The sequence below is a fragment of the Pipistrellus hanaki genome (genome assembly GCF_964339955.1).
Source record: "Pipistrellus hanaki genome assembly, chromosome: 15".
In the NCBI taxonomy this organism is placed as follows: Eukaryota; Metazoa; Chordata; class Mammalia; order Chiroptera; family Vespertilionidae; genus Pipistrellus; species Pipistrellus hanaki.
In genome coordinates this window covers 28,207,693-28,229,784 of record NC_140517.1, presented here as the reverse complement: position 1 = coordinate 28,229,784, position 22,092 = coordinate 28,207,693, and the positions used below count along the sequence as shown (strand labels likewise).

At 40.4% G+C, this 22,092-nt stretch overlaps 1 protein-coding gene across 3 annotated transcripts in view; it reads left to right on the top strand.

Moving 5' to 3' along the window:
• Window positions 1–22,092, top strand: part of CEP89 (centrosomal protein 89) — a 67,491-nt gene that overhangs the window by 18,194 nt on the left and 27,205 nt on the right. For 2 of the 3 annotated variants that reach the window (XM_084905699.1, XM_084905701.1), the window contains exons 5-13: window positions 1,868–1,964; window positions 7,980–8,014; window positions 9,435–9,477; window positions 11,696–11,914; window positions 13,911–14,056; window positions 17,145–17,195; window positions 17,360–17,443; window positions 20,225–20,328; window positions 21,177–21,292. In XM_084905699.1, coding sequence (XP_084761825.1) covers window positions 1,868–1,964; window positions 7,980–8,014; window positions 9,435–9,477; window positions 11,696–11,914; window positions 13,911–14,056; window positions 17,145–17,195; window positions 17,360–17,443; window positions 20,225–20,328; window positions 21,177–21,292 — 895 coding nt within the window. The remainder of the gene's footprint in view (window positions 1–1,867; window positions 1,965–7,979; window positions 8,015–9,434; window positions 9,478–11,695; window positions 11,915–13,910; window positions 14,057–17,144; window positions 17,196–17,359; window positions 17,444–20,224; window positions 20,329–21,176; window positions 21,293–22,092) is intronic. The other variant, XM_084905700.1, reaches the window with a different exon arrangement.

The window sequence follows — 22,092 nt, the reverse complement described above, 5'->3', positions numbered from 1 at the left end:
CTCCTGGGCTCCACCAGAACACTTAGCAAACAAAACTATTCCACCAAAATCAGGGAAGAAGCTAAAATGCAGAGAAGAGGCAGGACACAAAGGAAGGAGATGGAGGATAGTAAAAGAATTGACATTGAGTTCAAAACTACAGTTATAATCTTTTTCAAGAATTTCCTAAAAAAAGCCGATAAAATCAATGAGACCTATGAGGATATGAAAAGGGATCAACTAGAAATAAAGAATACATTGTCTGAAATAAAAAATATTATACAGACTCCTAAAAACAGCCTGGAAGATCGCAGGAATCAAGACAAAGATTTGGAACACAAAGAGCCAGAGGACACTCCTCCACAGAAGCAAGAAGATAAGAGAATCCAGAAAGTTGAGGAAAGTGTAAGAAACCTCTGGGACAATTTCAAGCGAACCAACATCAGAATCATGGGGGTCCCAGAAGAAGAGAGAGAGCAAGATACCCAAAGAATATTGGAAGAAATAGTGAAAAAAAACTTCTTCCACCTGGGGAAAGAAATAGACTTACAAGTCCAGGAAGCACACAGAACCCCAAACAAAAGGAACCCAAAGAGGACCACACCAAGACAAATCATAATTAAAATTCCAAGAGCAAAAGACAAAGAGAATATTAAAAGCAAGAGCAAAGCAGGTAGTTACCTATAAAGGAACACTCATACAATTGTCAGCTGATTTCTCAATAGAAACTATGCAGGCCAGACAGGAATGGCAAGAAATATTCAAGGTGATGAATAGCAAGAACCTACAGCCAAAAATACTCTACCCAGCAAGCTATCACTCAGAATTGAAGGCCAGATAAAGAGCTTCATGAATAAAAAAGTGCTAAAGGAGTTCATCACCCCCAAACCAGAATTATATGAATTGCTGAAGGGGGTTCTTTAGGAAGAGGAAGAAAATAAAGATAAAAATTATGAACAACAAATATGTAACTATCAACAAGTGAAACTAAAAGCCAAGGGAATTTAAAAATCTGATGAACAATATTAACTGGTAAATGTAATAGAATCAGAGGTATGGAAGGGGAGTGGACTGACGATTCTCAGGGAAAAGAGGAGTGGGGGGTGCGGGAAGAGACTGAACAAAAACTGTGCACCTATGGATGAGGACAATGGGGGGTGAGGAAAGGGCAGAGGGTGGGGTGGGAACCTGGTGGAGGGGAGCAATTGAGGGTGGGGGAAAGAGGAACATTTGTAGTAATCTGAACAATAAAGATTTATTTTTAAAAATATTGTATTATGCAACTATGCCATCCAGTTACTTACTCATTTTATTGATAATGGACATTTGGTTGTTTCCAGGTTGGGACTTCTAGGAATAGTGCTGCTGTGAACATTCTGCATAGGAGATGCTCACAGGCAGTGGAGGAGAAGGTGCCATTTCATGAGGAAACAACATTTACAGTGGACCCACAAAGCCCAAGGACATAACTAACCTCAAACCCAAACAGTTGCCGGACTGAGGGTTCTCACAGGGCAAGTTGACAGCACTTGTCTCACATGGAGATGATCACATGGTAACAGTGCCAGGGAAGGCTGGTATAAGGTGCTACGCACAGCAGGCCAGATGCAGCCCCTTTTTCTGGCTTGGTCTCTGGAAGGAAGGAGGAAGAGAGGCTGCCCAGGCAGCCTGTGTGGGATTTGAAGTTCTGGATGGCCTAAGTGTAGTTCCAATGTCATTGCCTTTGCCACAGGGCTTTTCCTAAGGAGTCCAAAGTTTCGTCCCACCCTTTCAAGTGTAGTCCTTTTGTGTCTCAGAAAGGGAGGTAGCACTGAAGAAATATGGAATAAGCCATGTGAGTTTACTGGGAGGAAATTTGATCACATGTTTGCTCCTTTGTCTCTTGTAGCAGAAGGTTCCATTATCACATGGCATGGACAGTGAAGATGAGGAAAATATTTCTGAGCAAGATTCACCTCCTGTACCACAGCCTACACAAGAAAAAGGTAAAAAACAAAATAAACAAAAGCAGACAGCCACAACTTTTCAAATAGTAAAAACATTTTGTGACAATAAATGTTGGTTAACTTGGGGGAACATATAGCCATTGCACCTCCATACTGTGATTTCTGTTATTACAAGTAGGAATATTTCTGAATTTTATTTTCACTGGAGCTGTTATTTCAGAGTCAGTTGCCTGGATATTAGGTTGTACTCATTTGGAGTCCATTTCGTAAGTTCTATCAGTCAGCCCTGAGAGGACACACGGGGAAAGGCCCACGGCTCAGGCCCTGAAGCTCTACACACTCTCCTCCTGCACCCCGACCAAGGCCTGGCGTTGCAAGGGGCTGGAGCCCAGTGGTCTCCATGCTGTCTCCAGTGCCTGGAGCTGGGCCCAGCCCTCAGAAGGCTGTCTCTAAGGGTTTGTTGGATGAATGAGTGCACAGACATGATTATAATAGAACTCTAACTGTATGTTACCAGTTGTCTGTATTTTGTCTGGCACTGTGAGAGAATTCAGAGTATTATAGTAAAGGCAGGGAACTCTCTTCAGTTTCCTAAAAGATGGCTTATGTTTGAGAAGTGAGAAAGAGAGCCTGCATACAGTGGGCACCAATAACTGCTTTCTCAGGTCCCTCTGAGAGCTGCTTGGGCTCAAGGAGAGGTGATTGGAAAACAATGCCAGCTTGCAATACCTGGGCAGAAACACCAATTGGTTAGGTGGCATTTTTTATCCATATGGGAAAATCTGTGAATATTAAAGTCATGTAAAAACTGCAGTGTAAAAAAACAGAAATGCATAAATATATCAATTTAAACACACAAAATTGTACTTCATAGATAATTTTTATTTTTTGTTGTTGTTGATCTTTACCCAAGGATATTTTCCCCATTGATTTATTTTTAGAGAGAGTGGAAGGGAGGAAGAGGGGTAGAAAGAGTGAGAGAGTGAGAGAGAAACATCAATGTGATGTGAAAGAGACACAATGATTGGTTGCCTCCCACAAGCATCCCAACTGGGGCCAAAGATCGAACCTGAAACCCAGGTATGTGCCTTGACTGGGAATCAAACCCACAACCTTTCGATGTGCAGGCTGACACTAACCCTTCAGTCCAGATACTCTCTCTCCACTGAGCCAAACCAGCTTGGGCTAGATCATTACTTTTAACATACAATTGGATATGTATATAAAATACACATTCTTTTCTTACTGGCTTTTTTAAAATCTAATGACACATCCTGAATATCTCCTTAAGTTCATACATGACCATCCACTTTTTTTTTTTTCTTTGACTTTAGAGAGGGAGGGAGGAGGACAGAGACATCAGTGTGAGAGAGAACTATTGATTGGTTGCCTCCTGTACACATCCCGACCCTGGATGGAACCCACAACCTAGGTATGTGCCCTAACTGGGAATCAGACTGGTGGCCTTTCGTATTTTGTGCCAGTCCCTTCTGACCTTCAAAATTTCTGTTGAAAAATCAGTTGACAGTCTTTTTTTTTTAAAATATATATTTTATTAATTTTACACAGAGAGGAATTGAGAGGGATAGAGAGTTAGAAACGTCGATGAGAGAGAAACATCGACCAGCTGCCTCTTGCACACCCCCACTGGGGATGTGCCCGCAACCAAGGTACATGCCTTTGATCGGAATGAACCCGGAACCTTTCAGTCCACAGGCCGATGCTCTATCCACTGAGCCAAACCAGTTTTGGCAGTTGACAGTCTTATAGGAACTGCCTTTAAGATTCTCCCTTTGTCTTTAACCTTTGGCATTTTAATTATAATATATCTTGGTGTGGGCCTCTTTGGGTTCATCTTATTTGGGACTCTCTATGCTTCCTGGACTTGTGTGTCTATTTCCTTCACCAGGTTAGAAGGTTTTCTGACATTTTTTCAAATAGGCTTTTAATTTCTTGCTCTTTCTCTTCTTTTTTTTGCACCCCCATGAATGTGGATATTCTTTTTTTTTTTTTTTTTAAATATACTTTTATTGATTTCAAAGAGGAAGAGAGAAGGATAGAGAGACAGAAACATCAATGATGAGAGAGAATCATTGATCAGTTGCCTCCTGATGACTCCCTACTAGGGACCCCTGCAACCCGGGCATATGCCCTTGACCGGAATCAAACCCAGTAACCTTCAGTCTGCAGGCCGATGCTCTATCCACTGAGCCACAACAGGGTAGGTCTGTTGGTCCTCTTAATGTTGTTCCAGAAGCCCCTAAAATGGTCTTCATTGTTTTGGATTCTTTTTTCTTTTTGTTGTTCTGATTGCGTGTTTTCTGCTACCTTATTTTCCAAATTGCTGTTTTGATCCTCTGCTTCATCAATCTACTATTGATTCATTTTGCTGTTTCTTCATTTCAGTTATTGCACTCTTCATTTCTGTCCTTTTTATGTTTTTTATTTCTATTTCTATGGTTTTTTATCTCTTTGTTATCTCACTGAGTTAATCTGTCTTTTCCTAAGTTCCTTGAGCATCCTTATAACCATTATTTATATATATATATATATATATATATATATATATATATACACACACACACACACACACACACACACACACACCCCGTATTTTTCGGACCATAAGACGCACTTTTTTCCCCCCAGAAGTAGGGGGAAAAAGTCCCTGCGTCTTATGGTCCAAATATAGCCTACACATATACTTTAAAAAAAAAGTTTTTTTACTTGCCTGGCTCTGTGTGGTCTCTGTGTGCTTGCCCGGCTCTAAAATGATTCTAAATGCTGCTGTTTACTTTACAGGGTTGATTACATGTGTTTATGACTGTGGTGTTGGGTTTTAATGCACATAAAATATTTTAGGACACTATTTGTTTCAGAATCTTTTTTTCTTCATTTCCCTTCTCTAAAAACTGGTGCGTCTTATGGTCCGGTGCGTCTTATGGTCCGAAAAATACGGGGTGTGTGTGTGTGTGTGTGTGTGTGTGTGTGTGTGTATATATATATATATATATATATATATATATATATTCACTTCAGAGAAGAAGGAAGAGGGAGAGAGAGATAGAAACATCAATGTTAAGAGAAAATAATTGATCGGCTGCCTCCTGCATGGTTAAAAATAGTGAATTAAGATTACTTTTTTTGTAAAAAATAAACTCTTTTTTTTTTTTTTTTTTTTTTTTTTTTTGGGGGGTCGAGCCCAAAATCCGGGCATGTGCCCTGACTAGAAATGGAATCGTGATCTCTTGGTTCATAGGTCAACGCTCAACCCGTGATCCATGTTGGCCAGGCCTAAGTTTGTTTTTTTTTTTGTTTTTTTTGTTTTTTTTTTTTTAATAAGTTTTTATTTTTCATATTATTACAAATGTTCCTTCCCCCCCCCCCCCACCATTGCTCTCCTCCACCAGGTTCCCACCCCACCCTCTGCCCTTTCCCCTCTCCCCATTGTCCTCATCCATAGGTGCACAGTTTATGTTCAGTCTCTTCCCACGCCCCCCTCTCCCCTTTTCCCCAAGAATCGTCAGTTCACTCCCCTTCCATACCTCTGATTCTATTATATTCAACAGTTAATATTGTTCATCAGATTTTTTTAATTTCCTTGGTTTTTAGATTCACTTGTTGATAATTACGTATTTGTTGTTCATAATTTTTATCTTTGTTTACTTTCTCTTCTGAAAGAACCCCCTTCAGCAATTCATATAATTCTGGTTTGGTGGTGATGAACTCCTTTAGCTTTTTTTTATTAGTGAAGCTCTTTATCTGGCCTTCGATTCTGAATGATAGCTTTGCTGGGTAGCTTATTTTTGGCTGTAGGTTCTTGCTATTCATCACCTTGAATATTTCTTGCCATTCCCTTCTGGCCTGCATGGTTTCTGTTGAGAAGTCAGCTGACAATCGTATAGGTGCTCCTTTATAAGTTACTACCTTCTTTGCTCTTGCTTCTTTTAATATTCTCTCTTTATCTTTTGCTCTTGGAATTTTAATAATGATGTGTCTCGGTGTGGTCCTCTTTGGATTCCTTCTGTTTGGAGTTCTGTGTGCTTCCTGGACTTGTAAGTCAAATTCTTTCACCAGGTGGGGGAAGTTTTCTGTCACTATTTCTTTCAGTATGTTTTCGATATCTTGCTCTCTCTCATCTTCTGGAACCCCCATAATTCTGATGTTGGTTCGCTTGAAGTTGTCCCAGAGGTTTCTTACATTATCTTCAATTTTCTGGATTCTCTTGCCTTCTAGCTTCTGTGGAGGAGTGTCTTCTGGCTCTTTATGTTCCAAATCTTTGACTTGATTCTTGCAATCTTCCCTTCTGTTTTTAGGACTCTGTAGAATATTTTTTATTTCAGACAATGTGTTCTTTATTTCTTGTTGATCCCTTATCATTTCTTGTTGACTCCTTATTAATTCTAGTTGATCTCTTTTCATATCCTCATAGGCCTTATCCATCTTTTCTAGGAAATTCTTGAAAAACCTTATAAGCGTAGATTTGAACTCTATATACAGACGCTTTTTGTCCTCCATTTCTTTCGTTTGTGATCTATTTTGTTGTCGCATTTCGCAGTTACAGATGGGACGGGGTTTCAGGGTGGAGCCTGCAGCTTTGGCTTCCGTCAGCCCCGCCCTATGCGGGTCCTTCAGTGCTCGCTGCCGGCGCCTCTGAGAGAAAGGTGCCCTCGATTTTCGCCTGCTGCCAAACAGTCTATGCTCTCCCACAATGAGCCCGGTATTGGGGTTCAGTTCAGTTGGAAGTGGAGTTGGAGGTGGCGTTCACAGCAGTCTGGAGCCCCAGTCTCCTTCCCGTCAGGGCAATCCCGCGGCACAGCCGACCGTCCCTTCTCTGGGGGCAGTGTGCGCGCCTCCGGGACCTCCTTTCTCCGCTACCCCGGGGTTCCGCCGTACAGCCCAGCTCCCTATGGCTGAGCCTGAGTCCCCGGGGTCTGGCCCAGAACTGGGGTTCAGAGCAGTCAGGGGCCCAGCACAGTCGGAGTTTTCTCTCCTTCCCGCTAGGGAACGCCCGCCAGGCACTCGGCCTCCCTCCTCTCCGGCTCCGTCCTCTCCGCGCGCGCCACGTGTCTCCGTACCTTAGGCTTTTACAGCTCCTCCGTGCTTCCTTCTGGTTTTCTCCTTGCTTCTTGTTGTAGGATTTCCAGTCAGTCGACTTTCCTGTAGTTCTGGGTAATGTCCATTTTATATTTTAGTTGTATTTTATTAAAATTGTTGTGTGCGGCTGCAGCTAGTTGCCTACCCGAGCAGCCATCTTGGATTCTAAAATAAACTCTTTATTGATTAGTTGCCCAAGTGTTGGTAATTGTTATGAATCAGTAAGTAGATTTATAATGTTGTATGCATCTTTAAGCATTTTTGTCTTTTTCTGAATTCTATACTTTTTTCTTTTTGCATATTTGCTTCTAGTTTATTTTTCAGCCAGTTATTTCTGCTCTGCAAATTAATTGTGGAAAGTTAAAAGCAATAACTTCTAAAAAGTTGAAAACCCAACTTTTCACTACAACAAGGGGTACAGGCAAACTGGGTCATAAGGTCAACCTCTTCATGGAGGATATTAATCACAAGTATCTATTTATAAGTCGAAAATTAGTTACTGGACAAGATTTGTTTTCATTTGTGTCATTGAGGCAGTTTGCTTCAAGGAACAACTATTCTGACCAAGTTGGATGCTGCTTCCAGTCAGGGTAGGCCCAGCCCATTTGGGGAGTGGCAGGGGGAACCTGTGGAGGGAGCACTGGGGTGGGGTGTATTGGAAAGGTGAGGAGGAGCCCTACATGGAAAGGGCTTGGAGTCACACTGAGGAATTTGGTCTTGGTTCTGCAATGCTGTGAGCCACTGAAGGCGCTCAGGAATGAGCAGGATCGTCAAAGGTGAGCAGTGCAGAGCTGGGCTCCCTGCCTCGCTCTGGGACCAGCTTGCCATGCGACCTGGCCAAGCCTGCTGCCACTCCCTGTCTTATTTAGCTCCTCTGTAGAAGGTGAGTTTCTGTGATTGTACTTTTCTGAGATATCAAATATCTTTATCTGCTTTTAATTTTTTCTTTCTTTTTAGAATCAGATGGTGCACATTCTGTTCTGACTTTAAAGGTAAGATTAATTTTTTTAAAACTGGTTTTCTCAATAGATTGGATTTCTATCATAATGTTTAAATAACTTTTGATTTTTTGGGGGGGAAACCTTCCTTAAGAGTTCTTTCTGATTGAATCTTTCTTTCTCTCTTTCTTTCTTTCTTTCTTTCTCTCTTTCTTTTTTAATTCTCACTCAAGGACATGCTTAGAGAGAGAGAGAGAGAAATATCGATCGGTTGCCTTACCATGCATGGCCTAAGCAGGGATTGAATTTGCAACCCAGGTGTGTGCCCTGACTAGGAATCAAACCAGCACAGGACGATGCTCAACCAACTGAACCATCCTGGGCAGACTGAATGGTTTTTTTTTAAACTTAAAAAACTTGCCGGGACCGGTTTGGCCCAGTGGATAGAGCGTCGGCCTGCGGACTGAAAGGTCCCGGGTTCGATTCCGGGCAAGGGCATGTACCTTGGTTGCGGGCACATCCCCAGTAGGGGGTGTGCAAGAGGCAGCTGATCGATGATTCTCTCTCGTCGATGTTTCTAACTCTCTATCCCTCTCTCTTCCTCTCTGTGAAAAATCAATAAAATATATATTTTTAAAAAATAAAAATAAACTTAAAAAACTTGAAGAAATTAATATTTTCCATACATAGTTTAAAAATGAAACTAATGTATTGAGAGGTTTGAAATCACTTACATAATGTGTACAATGAATAGACAGTAACTAATTTGCAAATATGGAAATAGTTCTAACTTAAGTTTTGAATTGTGTGAGGTCATAGGAATTTAAAAATTAAACATTTATCAATAGAATCTCTATATAAAAAAAGCCTAACATGCAAATTGTCCCAATGGACTTTGACCAGACCTAGCACTTGCTATGACATGTACTGGCCACCAGGGGGCGGCACAGAATGAAGGAAGGTCCCAGCCAGCATCTGGAAGGCCTCGATCAGCCTTGATCACCAACCAGGCCTAAGGACCCTACCCATGCACAAATTTCGTGCACTGGGCCTCTAGCTAATTTATAAACCTCATCTACTTTTTCAACAGAAATTAGAAGCTTATTATCAGACTGATGTGTAATGGAAAAATTAACAAAAGTTAAAGTTTTCCCTTTCCTCAAAGTTTTGTGTTGAAAAGCAAGATCTTATATTCTTTTCTCAGCACTCTGAAAAACATGCTTCTCTGCAGTTTATGGGGTCTTCTTGCATGTCACAAGGAGAAAGTCCTGGCTGGAGTTTGCTTCGCACATCTCTCTGCTCAGCACCTGCAGCCATGTCACATGCTTTAAGAATGTGAACTGATGGCCCATCACTCCTGGGACCTACATATAAAGACATAGTGACTGACTGAACTTACAGGCAAAAAGGCAGAAAGTTTGAACAGAAGATGCTAACACTCAATTTATTAGGCTCATGACTTTTTCCCCCTTAGGATGAAAAAATACCAGTATGTGGAAAACCTCCACCCTCCCCAGGTATTTGCCTTTTGAATTTGATTATGATTGAAAAGCTTATAGTGGAAGCATGTCCTCAGGTGCTGTGCTCTGATCCGGGGGTGGGGGTGGGGGGTGGGTGGAAGAACCTGTGGGATGTGCTTAAATGCTGGGAGGGAGGCATATGCAAATAAGGGTCCTGCTCTGGGGCTGGAGGCAGTGTGAGGTCTAGAGATGTTTTCTGGGGCACTCTCCCCTATAATGTTTGTGGAACTTCCGGAGCTTTCAAAGTGAATTTTATAGTTTGCCTGTTATGCTTCACATCACTATCCAAAAACTATATTGGTTATCAAGACTTTTCAGCCTATCCTCCATTCTTTCTTAGTGTTGACTTGACTTTCACCCATTCTATGTTGGTGGTTTTGGTGTTGCTGTAAGGAGTTTGCTGGGGCTCGAACTTCTAGCCCACAGGCTCATTCGTCTTTGTATATATTCTGCCACTTAGCCCATCCTTTGAATTTATATATTACTCAAAATGTTGGCTTATATGATTTCTATGAAATATCCACAAGCATCTCTTTGAATGTGTTAAATATACTTATTTCAAAATCTTATCTTTTTTTGTGCCAGCCACTCTCTCCTCTATAATTTGACTTGGGTGTGTCTCTTGGCTCTGACACTGCTGGTTCTTGGTGGTGTGCCCACCTTGGTCCTTGAGAGGCCCTGTTGGTTTGCCTAGAGACGCTGTATTTGCTTACTGCAGGCTGCTCAGATGGGGAAACCAGCAAGGCTGCCAGTTGTACAGCCTGTCTCCAGCGACTGACGGGCCAGTCAGGGGTCTTAGGGGTCCCTCTTCCTTATGGGATTCTACACCCCTTCGGGCCTGCCCTGCCCAAAGGATTTGAGCCGCATCTGGTGCTCTAACTGGACATCTTTCTAGGCCATTTAGGTTGTATTATCTGCCAGGGTGAGGCATCCCCACCTTTTGTAGCTGACGTCACCTGACATATTTTAGGCTGCAGCTCTTGTCTTCAACCTGTTCTCAATTGTTTTCTTCCTGGGATTCCTCATGGTTCCCCTCTTGTTCTCAGTGTAGCTGTGGAGTTACTCATTTCTTAGCCTTTCCTTTCATGTTTTAAGGACTGGATATGTGCGGTTCAGGGTCAGAAGGTGTTATCTAGAGTCACCAGTCCCCTCCCTAGCTTTTGCCTGTCCCCTGGGGTTTGTGCTGAATCTACTGTCTGGAGCCACCAGCCGCCCCCTCCCCCCTTGTCTATCCACAGAAGCTCTGCTTCTTTTCCACCTCCATTTGGAGGTGTGCCCTGGCCAGGGAGCCCATTGTAGTTTTCACCTTTTTTGAGCTCTGTGAGCATCTCTCTCCATGGAACATATCTCTGTTTTCTTCCCATCTTTCCTTTTTCTTTTTAATATAGTTTTAGTGATTTCAGATATTGCTGCCTCCTGCATGTCCCCTATTGGAGATTGAGCCCACAACCTGGGCATGTGCCCTTGACCGAAATCGAGCTTGGGACCCCTCACTCCACAGGCTATCTCTCTGTCCACTGAGCCAAACCTGCTAGGGCTTTCCCATCTTTCTTAAAATCCTTTGTGATCTCTGGTTTTCTTCTCTCCATGCTGCTATCAGGTACTGCCCACATCCTGGTGGCTCCCCTCTGTCAGCTGAGGCTGCCCTCCGAGCTTGGGGCCTGTGTCCCAAACTGAGCTTAGCTTCTCTTGCTCCAATTGTTTCCTTGTCTGGCTAAGTGTCTTCCCAGCAGCAGATCTTGATTTTCCCCTCCCCATTGAGTCCTGTGGGGCTTCAGCCCCTGAGTCTTTCTCTCATAGATCCCTTCTCTGTTCCCTTTGTAGTGCTGCCTCAGAGCTTTTCTGGCTGGGCCTCATCCCTTCCCTTTCTTTACAGCTGCCCTGAGGGATTCATCTGAGAGTAAAACCTCTTTTCACACCGCTGCCTAAAGCCCTCCTGGTTCCTGGTGGCCTCCACTCTGCATATTATGATATGCAAGCGCCTCCCCTGATTCCTGCTTCCCCCTCTGTCACCTCTCTTCTATCATCCACTGTAGTCTCATCAGACCACTCATTCTTTCTTGTGCTGCCATCCTCTTTCCCAGGAACAAATGGGATAACGTGAGGCCTGACACAAAGTAGTTGCTAACATGGTTTTTCAAATGAAGTCTCATGTAATTTTGATGTAAAATTGTACATGTCACTATATTAAAATGTTTTCCTTATACCTTTTCAGATATAACTAGTAAAACCCTTCAACGATGTATAAAAATAACCAAAGAAATGTTTGAGGAATTAAAAGAAGAAAATTTGCTTCTGAACACAACAAACCAAACCCTTACTCTTGAACTTAACATAGTAAAACAAGCAATGAAAGAACTACAATTAAAATTTAAGAGAATAGTAAAAGAGAATGGAAAGCTGAAAGAGGCTGAGAAAGCATCCCCTAAGGAAGGTGGGGACAACTACAGTTTTTTAATTAAAGAAACAAACAGCACTTAACTCTTTTTCTTATTTTGAGAGTTAATATTTTAGGTTGTAATATTTATTGATTTCAATGTTGATATTTTGTTATAATATTCTTTCGTGAATATCCGTATATCTGTTGAAATTTGACTTTATCTGCTATATCGTTATTATTGTTATGCTAAAGAAATTCTATTTACATATATTTCATATCAGTTTTTATCTCATTGAACAGCATATAAAAGTGTATTTTCACCACATATTTACCAACGATGAGGATTATATTTTTCTTGCTTACTTGATAGGCAAAAAAAAGTAATCCGTTTTAAATTGTATTTGTCTTATTATCAGTGAGCTTGGATATTTTTTGCATATCTTTGCATATCATTTTCTTTTTCTTTTATAAATTTTTCCACTTTAACAAACATGTTTTTATTTATTTTAGAGAAAGAGGAGGGAAGAGGGAGAGATCAAAACATAAAATTGAGACCTAGCCGGTTTTGCTCAGTGAATAGTGTGTTGCCCTGCAGTCTGAGGATCCCAGTTTGATTCTGGTCAAGGGCACATACTTGGGTTGCAGGTTCAGTCCCCAGTCCTGGTCGGGACACGTGCAATAGGCAACCAATGGATGTGGCTTCCCCCGCTCCCTTCCACTCTAAAAATCAATGAAAAAATATCCTCAGGTGAAGATCAGCAGTAACAAAAAAAAGATAAATAAAATATAAAAAACATAAACATCTATTGGTTGCCTCATGCACGTCCCCTACTAGTAATCCAGCCTGGCCAGGGCTGCATTATATTCTTTATTCAGGTTTCTAATGTCAACCTCTTAACAATAGTCTATGCTAAGAAATTAACATTGGTATGTTACTTTTTGTTTTTTTTTTATTTTCACCTGAGGATATGTTTTTATTGATTTGAGAGAGAGAGAGAAACATCAATTGGTTGTCTCTCTTACACACCCTGACTGGGTATCAAACTCACAGCCTTGGTATGTGCCCTGATTGCAACCTTTTGTTACATTGGATCGTACTCCAAGCAACTGAGCCACAATGGCCAGGGCTAAATTTTCTGACTTTACATTGAGGTATCTGGCTTTTTCTCATTGTTTTATTTTGAGTATTAAGGATGTTAGCCTTTGCCATGTATGCAATATTTTTTCAGTTTGTTGATAATTTAAATCTAAATGATATTTTTCTTTTATGGCTTATGCCCTGGGTGTCAAGTCCTTTTTACCACTCAGGTTATACAAATATTCACTGATCTTGTCTCTATACATCTATCTATTAATATAAGGCTAATATTATTGCCTGAAGAAAGATTATATCATTTTCTTCATATAGAGCTTGTTTATTTCTTATCTTAGTCACACTTATTTCTAGATACTTTACATTATTTATGTTATTTCTTTTTGAGATCTATTTTCTATTATGTTTTCTAATATTTAAGAAAGTTATTTTAATAAATTTTCCATTTATACTCTATGATTTGAAAACAAATATTTATATATCATTGGAAACAATGACTTTTTCTTTTCAATCTAAAGTTTTTATTTTACCTTAATTTAGGGGTGTCAAACTCAATCAGAGAAGGGGCCAAAATCTAAAATCCAGCCTAAATCGCGGGCCGAATGGTTTACTGAACAGTTATAAACTGACAATGTCATAAACTGACAGCGGAGTGCAGTGATGACAGCGCGGTGCGGGCCACATTGCAAGGCCTGGCGGGCTGGATTTGGCCCGCGGGCCTTGTGTTTGACACATGTGCCTTAATTAGTTGTACATGTAAAAATTTCCATAAACTTCCAAAATGTTGACTATTTAGTGTTAAAAAACTTAGAAACTTTTATTCATTTGAACCTATATATTTGTAATTCACTGCCTCTGTGAGCCCAAAAGGGAAAAAGGGGCAGATGGTTAGCAATTTATATAAAATCTTAATCTATTTGATACACATTCTTAGAGAATAATATTAATTTTTTCCAGTAGTTGCTGAACCTGAATTACTTTACCTAAGAAAACAAGCTCAAGAACTGGTGGATGAAAATGATGGTTTGAAAATGACAGTCCATCGTTTGAATGTAGAACTAAGCAGATATCAAACAAAATTCAGGCATTTATCAAAGGAAGAGGTAATGTTTCCAATTAAGAAAAATCAACCAATGGATGTGGCTTTCCAGAATTCAGATTTTTTTTAGCCTTTCAAGTTGAATTGAGGAATTCATATTTATTACAATTTGGCATAAAAATACATATACAAAGCACAGCATGTCTAGGGACCTTCCTATTTCCTTCTCCCCTCAACCTCTTCCCTCTTCCCTCTTTTTATATATATATATATATATATATATATATATATATATATATATATATTTCTTTATTGATTTCAGAGAGGAAGGGAGAGGGAGAGAGAGATAGAAACATCAATGATGAGAGAGAATCCTGTATGCCCCCACTGGGGATCGAACCCGCAACCTGGGCATGAGTCCTTGACCAGAATCGAACCCAGGGCCCTTCATTCTACAGGCCAACACTCTATTCACTGAGCCAGATCAGCTAGGGCTCCATTCTAAGTCTTGTTCCTCAAGTTAGAACTATAATTTATCAGTGCACTAATTCTCAAAAGAAGACAGACTAGTTTATACAGACCCTAAATCACCTAACTCTAGTCAGTGGGACTTGCATTCATGAGTCCCACACAGGTTTATAGAAAACAAGAAACAGTTTTTAAATGGGCTCAGGAGCACACCCCCAAACTCCAAAGCTGTACACTCCAACTCAGCACAAAGGGAACAAGCAAATATGGCCATCTCCCACTTTTTCCCTGAAAGAGGTATAACTGCATACTTCCCTGACTGCTGCCTGAGGGTCTGACTTCTAATCATCCTGCGTCCAGATGCTGACTGCAGTCCCCTCGTTGGGACACAGTGGGTCCACTCTCCCTGAAAAATCAATGAAAAAATATCCTTGGGTGAGGATTAACAAAAAAATAAATAAAGAGACCCACACCAAAACACATTATCTTTAACCTTTATACTAGAGGTATGATTTACCCACCATCATTACAATATTGGAGTATTATGAATTTAACTATATATTTACCCTTACCAGTGAGTTTTATACTTGCATGATTTTGTTACTAATTAGTACCTATTTTTTTCAGCTTGAAGAACTCCATTTTTAAAAAACATATATTTTTTTTATTGATTTCAAAGAGGAAGAGAGAGGGAACATAGGAACATCAATAAGAGAGAATCATTGATTGGCTGCTCCTGCACACCCCTTACAGGGGATGGAGCCCGCAACCTGTGCATATGCCCTGACAGGGAATCGAACTGAGACCTCCTGGTTCATAGGTCAATGCTCAACTGCTAAGCAACACTTATCTTAAATTGTCAAAAGGTAAAAATGGCCGTCTCCCACTTGGAGTCAGTGAGTCTCCAAGAGAGAATCTTAAAAATAGCAAGAGAGGACGTTCTTCACATACAAGGGAATCTCCATAAGACTATAAGTGGATTTTTCAGCAGAAACTGCAGGCCACAGTGGAGTAGGATGATCTATTCAAAGTGCTGAAAGAAAAAATTCTGCCAACTCATATTAGTCTACCTGGAAAAGTTGTCCTTCAGAACTGAGATAAAGAGTTTTTCAGACAAACAAAAATCAAAGGAGTTCATCACCAGCTGATCAGCTTTTCAAGAAATATTAAAAGGAATTCTTCAATGCCCATCCACTGTTGCTTAATATTTGAGCATTGACCTATGAACCAGGAGGTCACAGTTCGATTCCCTGACAGGGCATATGCACACGTTGTGGGCTCCATCCCCTGAGCAGCCAATCAATGATTCTCTCTTATTGATGTTTCTATGTTCCCTCTCTTCCTCTTTGAAATCAACAAAAAAATATGTTTTAAAAAAAATTGAGTTCTTTAAGCTGAAAAGAATAGGTACTAATTAGTAACAAAATCACACAAAAGTATAAAACTCACTGGTGAAGGTAAATATATAGTTAAATTCAATATACTCTAATATTGTAATGATGGTGGGAAATCATACCTTTAGTATAAAGATTAAAGACAAAGGTATCCAAAATAACTATACAATAATATGTTAATGGATAAACAATATAAAAAGGCATAAGTTATATCAAAAACAATGTGGGGCGGTGAAAAAATACAGAGCTTTGTGTTTAGTGTGTACGAGACCCACCAGTGACCCAGTGAGGAGAACTGTGGTGAGCATGTAGATGCAAGCGGATTAGAAGCTCAAAGTTAAGTTGTTAATAGCTTAAAATGTTAAAAAAATGTTTTATGCAAGCCTCATGGTAATCACAAAGCAAATGTCTAGGACAGATGTACACAAAAGAGAAAGAGAAAGGAAGAATCAAAGCATACCACTACAGAAAAGCATCAAATCCCAAAGGAAGAGAGCAAGACAGGCAGAAAGGAATTACAAAACAGCTAGCAAACAGTGAACAAATGGCAACTAAAATGGCCATACTTAACAATTAATTTAAATGAAAGAACTAAATCCTACAATCAAAAGACATAGAGTGGCAGAATGGATAAACGGAAAAAAGACCCAACTATATGCTGCCTACAATAGACTCACTTCAGCTGTAAGGACAGACTTAGACTGAAAGCGAAGGGATAGAAACATACATTTAACTTAAAGGGAAGCCTAAAGAAAGAAGGGGTAACTATGCTTATATCAGACAAAATAGAGTTTAAATCAAAACGGTAAAAGAGACAAAGAAGGTGATTACATAATGGTAAAGGAGTCAATTCATCAAGAGAATATGGTAATTGTAAATATTTATGTACCCAGTATCAGAGCATACTAAGGATCATAAGAAACTGAACAGTTATACTTCCTAAAATACTTTATGATATTTAAAAAAAAAAAAAAAGTTGAACTCATAGAAAATAGGTGCAAGTTGAATACATTCTTTAGATTAGAATATAGTATATTGCTGTTGAGTTCTTGATTTTTATGATGGCAGTGTGGTTGACTAAGTGAAGGTTTTTCTTTTTAGAAAATACACCCTGAAGTATTAGAGGAAAGGAGGCATTTTATCTCAAATTACTCTCAAACATTCCAAAAGAACATTTTTCTACACAAATAGATGCACAGATTGCTGATGCATAGTTAACTAAGAATATCTTGAGGCTTAAAATTTCAGAAGTATAGTTTAATTTGTCTTCAAAATGTGTTTTGTTCTTAGAGTATAAATATTGAAGGCCTACCATCAAAGGGCCCTATTCCACCCTGGTTGGTAAGTAAAATTTATTTAATTTCAGGCCCATATTTTCTGGGCTGTATTTGAATAGCTATTCAAATCTATTCCAAATTAAGTGTATTTTATCTTTTTAAAAAAATTGCTGATTGTGTTTAGATGTAAGAAATCTATTAACCTTCTTTACCATCCGTTATCTTCAGGTGGACACAAAGTACCTGTCGCCCTTATTGCTGGCTTACGAAGACCGAATGAAGGAAAAAGACGAGCTCATTTCCACCCTTCAGGTAGGTTGGCAGATGTCAGAAGAGACAAGGTTTATTAAAAAATAAGACCATTTTAAACTGGTCTATGCAAACATCTAATAGATACTCAAATTTTGTTAAAGGAAAGGAGGAAGGAAGGAAGGACTGAAGCAGGACGGGAGGAAGGGAAAGAAGGAAGAGGGGAGGCAGGTTGGGAGTGACTGGTGGAGCAGGAGGGTGGGCAGGGTTAGATGGAGTTATGGAGGACAAGGTGGTGTGCACTGGAAGTTCCCAGACAGGCACCCCACATGGGCTGGGCTCTCCGGGTGCAGAGAAGGCGGCAGTGCAAGGCACTTCTTTCCTGATTGTCTGCAGCTGCAAACACCACTGTTGGGAGGGACATTTGGGCAGACTGGGGAAGGGAGCAGGCCAGGGGTGTTTTTCGGGGACTTCTTAATTCAGTGAAGAGCCGACCTCAGGGAATTCCAATCATTGAGCAGTTGAAAACAGTGAGAAAGTGAGGTTTTCATTCTTTTCTGCCTTGATCACCTCTGTTGTTTGGGGAATGGCTTCTGGAAGAGGAGCTCATTGGAACTGCACAGGAGACCAAGGCTCTGGGTGTTGCGGATATGCCCATGCCTTTCCAGGCTGCGTACCTCTGTTCCCGCATTGAAGTGGCCAAAGAGAGCTCTGGAAGCGGAAGGGTCCAGGGGGAGAAGTGTTGGTTTTCCTGGGATCCCCCCTGGAAGGGTCTCTTAAGAGTCCCCGAGCCTTATTACACTGTCCCATGTCCATGGCCCATGTAATGTAGTTTAAAAATTATTTTTTAAAATATTTATTGATTTTAGAGGAAGGTGGGGGGGAGAGAGAGAACATTGATTTTTGCCGTTCCACTTATGTATGCATTCATTGGTTGATTCTTGTATGTGCTCTGACTGGAGATCAAACCTGGTGGGACAACTGAGCTGACCGGCCAGGGTTGTAATGCAGTTTTGAAAATTTTCTTCTAGAGGACAAATTAAACTTATACTAATATTGAAATATCCACCCTAATAATTAATAAAATTATTAATTCAGTGTTCTTTCTAAAAGGGGTCAGGAGCTGTGGCCAGGAAACTTGGTTGGAGCATCATCCAATACACCAAGATTTTGTGTTTGTTCCTGGTCAGGCTTATACAAGAAGCAACAATGAATGTATAAATAAACAGGACATCAAATCAATGTTTTCTCTTTCTCTGTGAAATCAGTAACTTAAAAAAAAACACCCTGGGAAACATTTTCTGTAAAGGGCCATTTGGTAAATAATTTAGACTTTGCAAACCATGCAGTCTGTGTTTTACAACTATTCAGCTCTGGTGTTGTACCATGAAAGCAGCCATAGACACCAAACAAGTGGGCATGTCTGCAACTCAATAAAACTTCATTTACAGCTGGGCTGGCATGGCTTAGTGGTTGAGCATTGACCTATGAACCAGCTGGTCATGACCTATGAAACAGGTTGAGAGTTTGATTCCCAGTAGGGGGCATGCAGGAGGCAGCCCATTGATAATTCTCTCTCATTGATGTTTCTCTCTCTCTCTTCCCCTCTCCCTTCCTCTCTGAGATCAATAAAAATTATATTTTTTTAAAAACCTATATTTACAAAACAGGCAACTGGCCTGCGGGCTTTAGTTTGCCTGACCCTTGTTCGGAAAAGAGCCAGTGGACTGCCAGCAAGTGGGAGGTAGCGGAGTTACTCGGCATTGTTTTACGTTAAACAGGTATAAGCATAAATATCTGTTGACTGGGAGAAGAAAATGTAGAGGCATCCCAGAATAAAGGCTGGCACCTAGGATTCTCACTGCAGGACAGCACCAGACACGAGCGCCGGCCACGGGCTGGCTGAGGAAAGCTGAGGTGGAGGAGGCCCAGCAGGAGTGCACAGGTGTATGCACACCTGAAACTAATGTAAAATAAGATTGGATGTTAGCTGTAGTCACGTCTTTAAGTGCCACAAACACGGATTTAGGAGTCAAAAACAAGCGACAGTCCTGGAGTTGGTGCTAATGACTGACGCAGCTGTACGGGCTGTAGCAGAGTTACGGATTTCATAGAGAAAGAGAAAACATTGATTTGATATCCCACTTATTTATACATTCATTGTTGCTTCTTGTATAAGCCTGACCAGGAACAAACACAAAACCTTGGTGTATTGGATGATGCTCCAACATCCAATCTTATTTTACATTAGTTTCAGGTGTGCAGGCCTAGGTGTTGCATATATGTGGGGATTAATTGTTCTGTTCTTACTACTTTTGTATATATTTGAAATTTCCTTGGGTGAGCATTAACAAAACAAAAGCATGTCCAGATATTCGTTTCCACAACATCCCTTACTTTCTTGTGGTTGTAATGGAGCTAAACGAAGAGTCTCCAGCCCCCACACTAATGTCTTGGAAAGGTCTTATTTTTATCTAAAAAGCTCCATTTTATCCTTCAAAGACTTTAAACATAGGAAAAAGTGTAGTGTTTACAAGCATCTCCGCTTTTCTTATGACCTTTTTATTTTGCCAAGTTTTTGGCAGTTATAGAAAAATGTGATGAAAGTAGGATTTGAATGATTATACCCTGAGGTTCAGGTTCCTTGTGCTCAGCATTGTTTTTATCTCCCGTTTTCTCACGAGGCTGAGCTGCTCCAGGGCAGCTCCTGGTGTCAGGCTGCTGTTACTATGAGACTTGCTAAAAAGCTGTTAACATCTGATTTCAGCCACAGCAACAGCAGCAGAACTAAGAAATATAGGTGTGTGTGCATGTGTGTATTTGTTTACATCAATGTTATTTCAGGAAGAAATGAGAATGTTCAGGATGCGCGCCCAAGAAGTGGTGAAAGAAAATAAAGAATTGCACCAACAGTTAACCAAGAGTGGTCCTGTTACCAGTGAGGAATGGCAAGTAGTGCTGTGTTTGATATTTTACTAGTTAAAAACAAAAGATAATGTGAATAAATTTTATTAAATCACCAAATATGTTTTCTTTTTTACAGTAAAATACTTTAAGGGAGAGTTTCTAAGAAATTAATGAGGTATAATGAAACCCTAGTAGTTTATTCTAAACTTGTATTTTAAAGATTACTTTAAAAGTTCTAAATAGGTTTTCAAACCTGAACTATATTTACTGTCCTCCTTTTTATTTCCTGATGTTGTATTTTTCTACAGTGCTTTTCCCACCCCAAACCTGTTGGGTCCCACTCTTTCTTAGCCTCCTCTGCTCACGGGCTTTAGCACAGTGAGCACTTGACACAGCCCTGCCCTGCCCTGCCCTGCCCTGCCCTGCCCTGCCCTGCCCATCTGTCTGTGCAGGCCCCGCACCTGGCAGCTGAGTGTTCAAGCTAGGTGTTGCATATATGTGGGAGTTAATTGTTCTGTTCTTACTACTTTTATATATACTAGAAATTTTACATTTTAAAATTTACTAAGAAATTTATAATTTAAACTTCATACTGTCCTTTCTCCCCATTTAATGCATATGGTGAGGTTAATGTATTAATAACATGTTTAGCATTAAAACATGTCCAACTGCAGTAAGAGGCAATCGATTGATGTTTCTCTTCCCACTCCCTCCCATTCTCCCTTCTACTAAAAATCAATGGAAGAAATATCCTTGGGTGAGCATTAACAAAACAAAAACATGTCCAGATATTCGTTTCTACAACATCCATTACTTTCTTTTAGACTCCGACAGCCTCTAACCACTGAGCACCTGAATGGCAGTATCTAATTTTATAAATCACTTGTAGGCATCAGCTTCAGAGTCAGGCGGAACTGGTTTTAGAGGAAAACAGGTTGTTGATAGAGCAGTTGGAGATTCAGCAAAAAAAAGTCAAGGACACCCACCAGGAGCGTCTTCAGGAAGGTAAGCTGTCTTTCCCGTGAGTGATGGCAATGCTGTGATTTTGTTCTGTCATTTCACACTGGTACCCCTCTTTCTGGAATGGAAATGGAAAATAGAGAAGATCATGTTTTTTAGCATACAGTTTCCTTACTGAAATGCAGTTGTTTTTTGGGGTTTTTTTTGCCACGTGATAGAATGATTTATTAGAACAAATTCTATGACAAATCATATAAAATAACTTTTCTAAAAGACACCCACAGCCGAAACCGGTTTGGCTCAATGGTAGAGCGTCGGTCTGCGGACTGAAGGATCCCGGGTTCGATTCTGGTCAAGGGCATGTACCTGGGTTGCGGGCACATCCCCAGTAGGGAGTGTGCAAGAGGCAGCTGATCGATGATTCTCTCTCATTGATGTTTCTAACTCTCTATTCCTCTCTCTTCCTCTCTGTAAAAAAATCAATAAAATATATTTTAAAAATAAATAAATAAATAAATAAATAAAATAAAAGACACCCACAGACCATCTGAGGACAAACCGGAGGAGCCTCCGCAGTGCCGGACACACGAAATGCAGTTGTTTATGTTACAACATATCTAGCCTTTACCCATAATGCATCGATTGCTTCCTGTTAGGCTCCAGTGTTGCTTTAATTATTCTGTATATTTTATAAATCAATTGTAGGTGACAACACAAGGATCTGTATCTGTTTGTGGAATGAGTAAAGAAGTGGTGCTAGTTGGTCTGACTGGAGATCAAACCTGGTGGGACAACTGAGCTGACCGGCCAGGGTTGTAATGCAGTTTTGAAGATTTTCTTCTAGA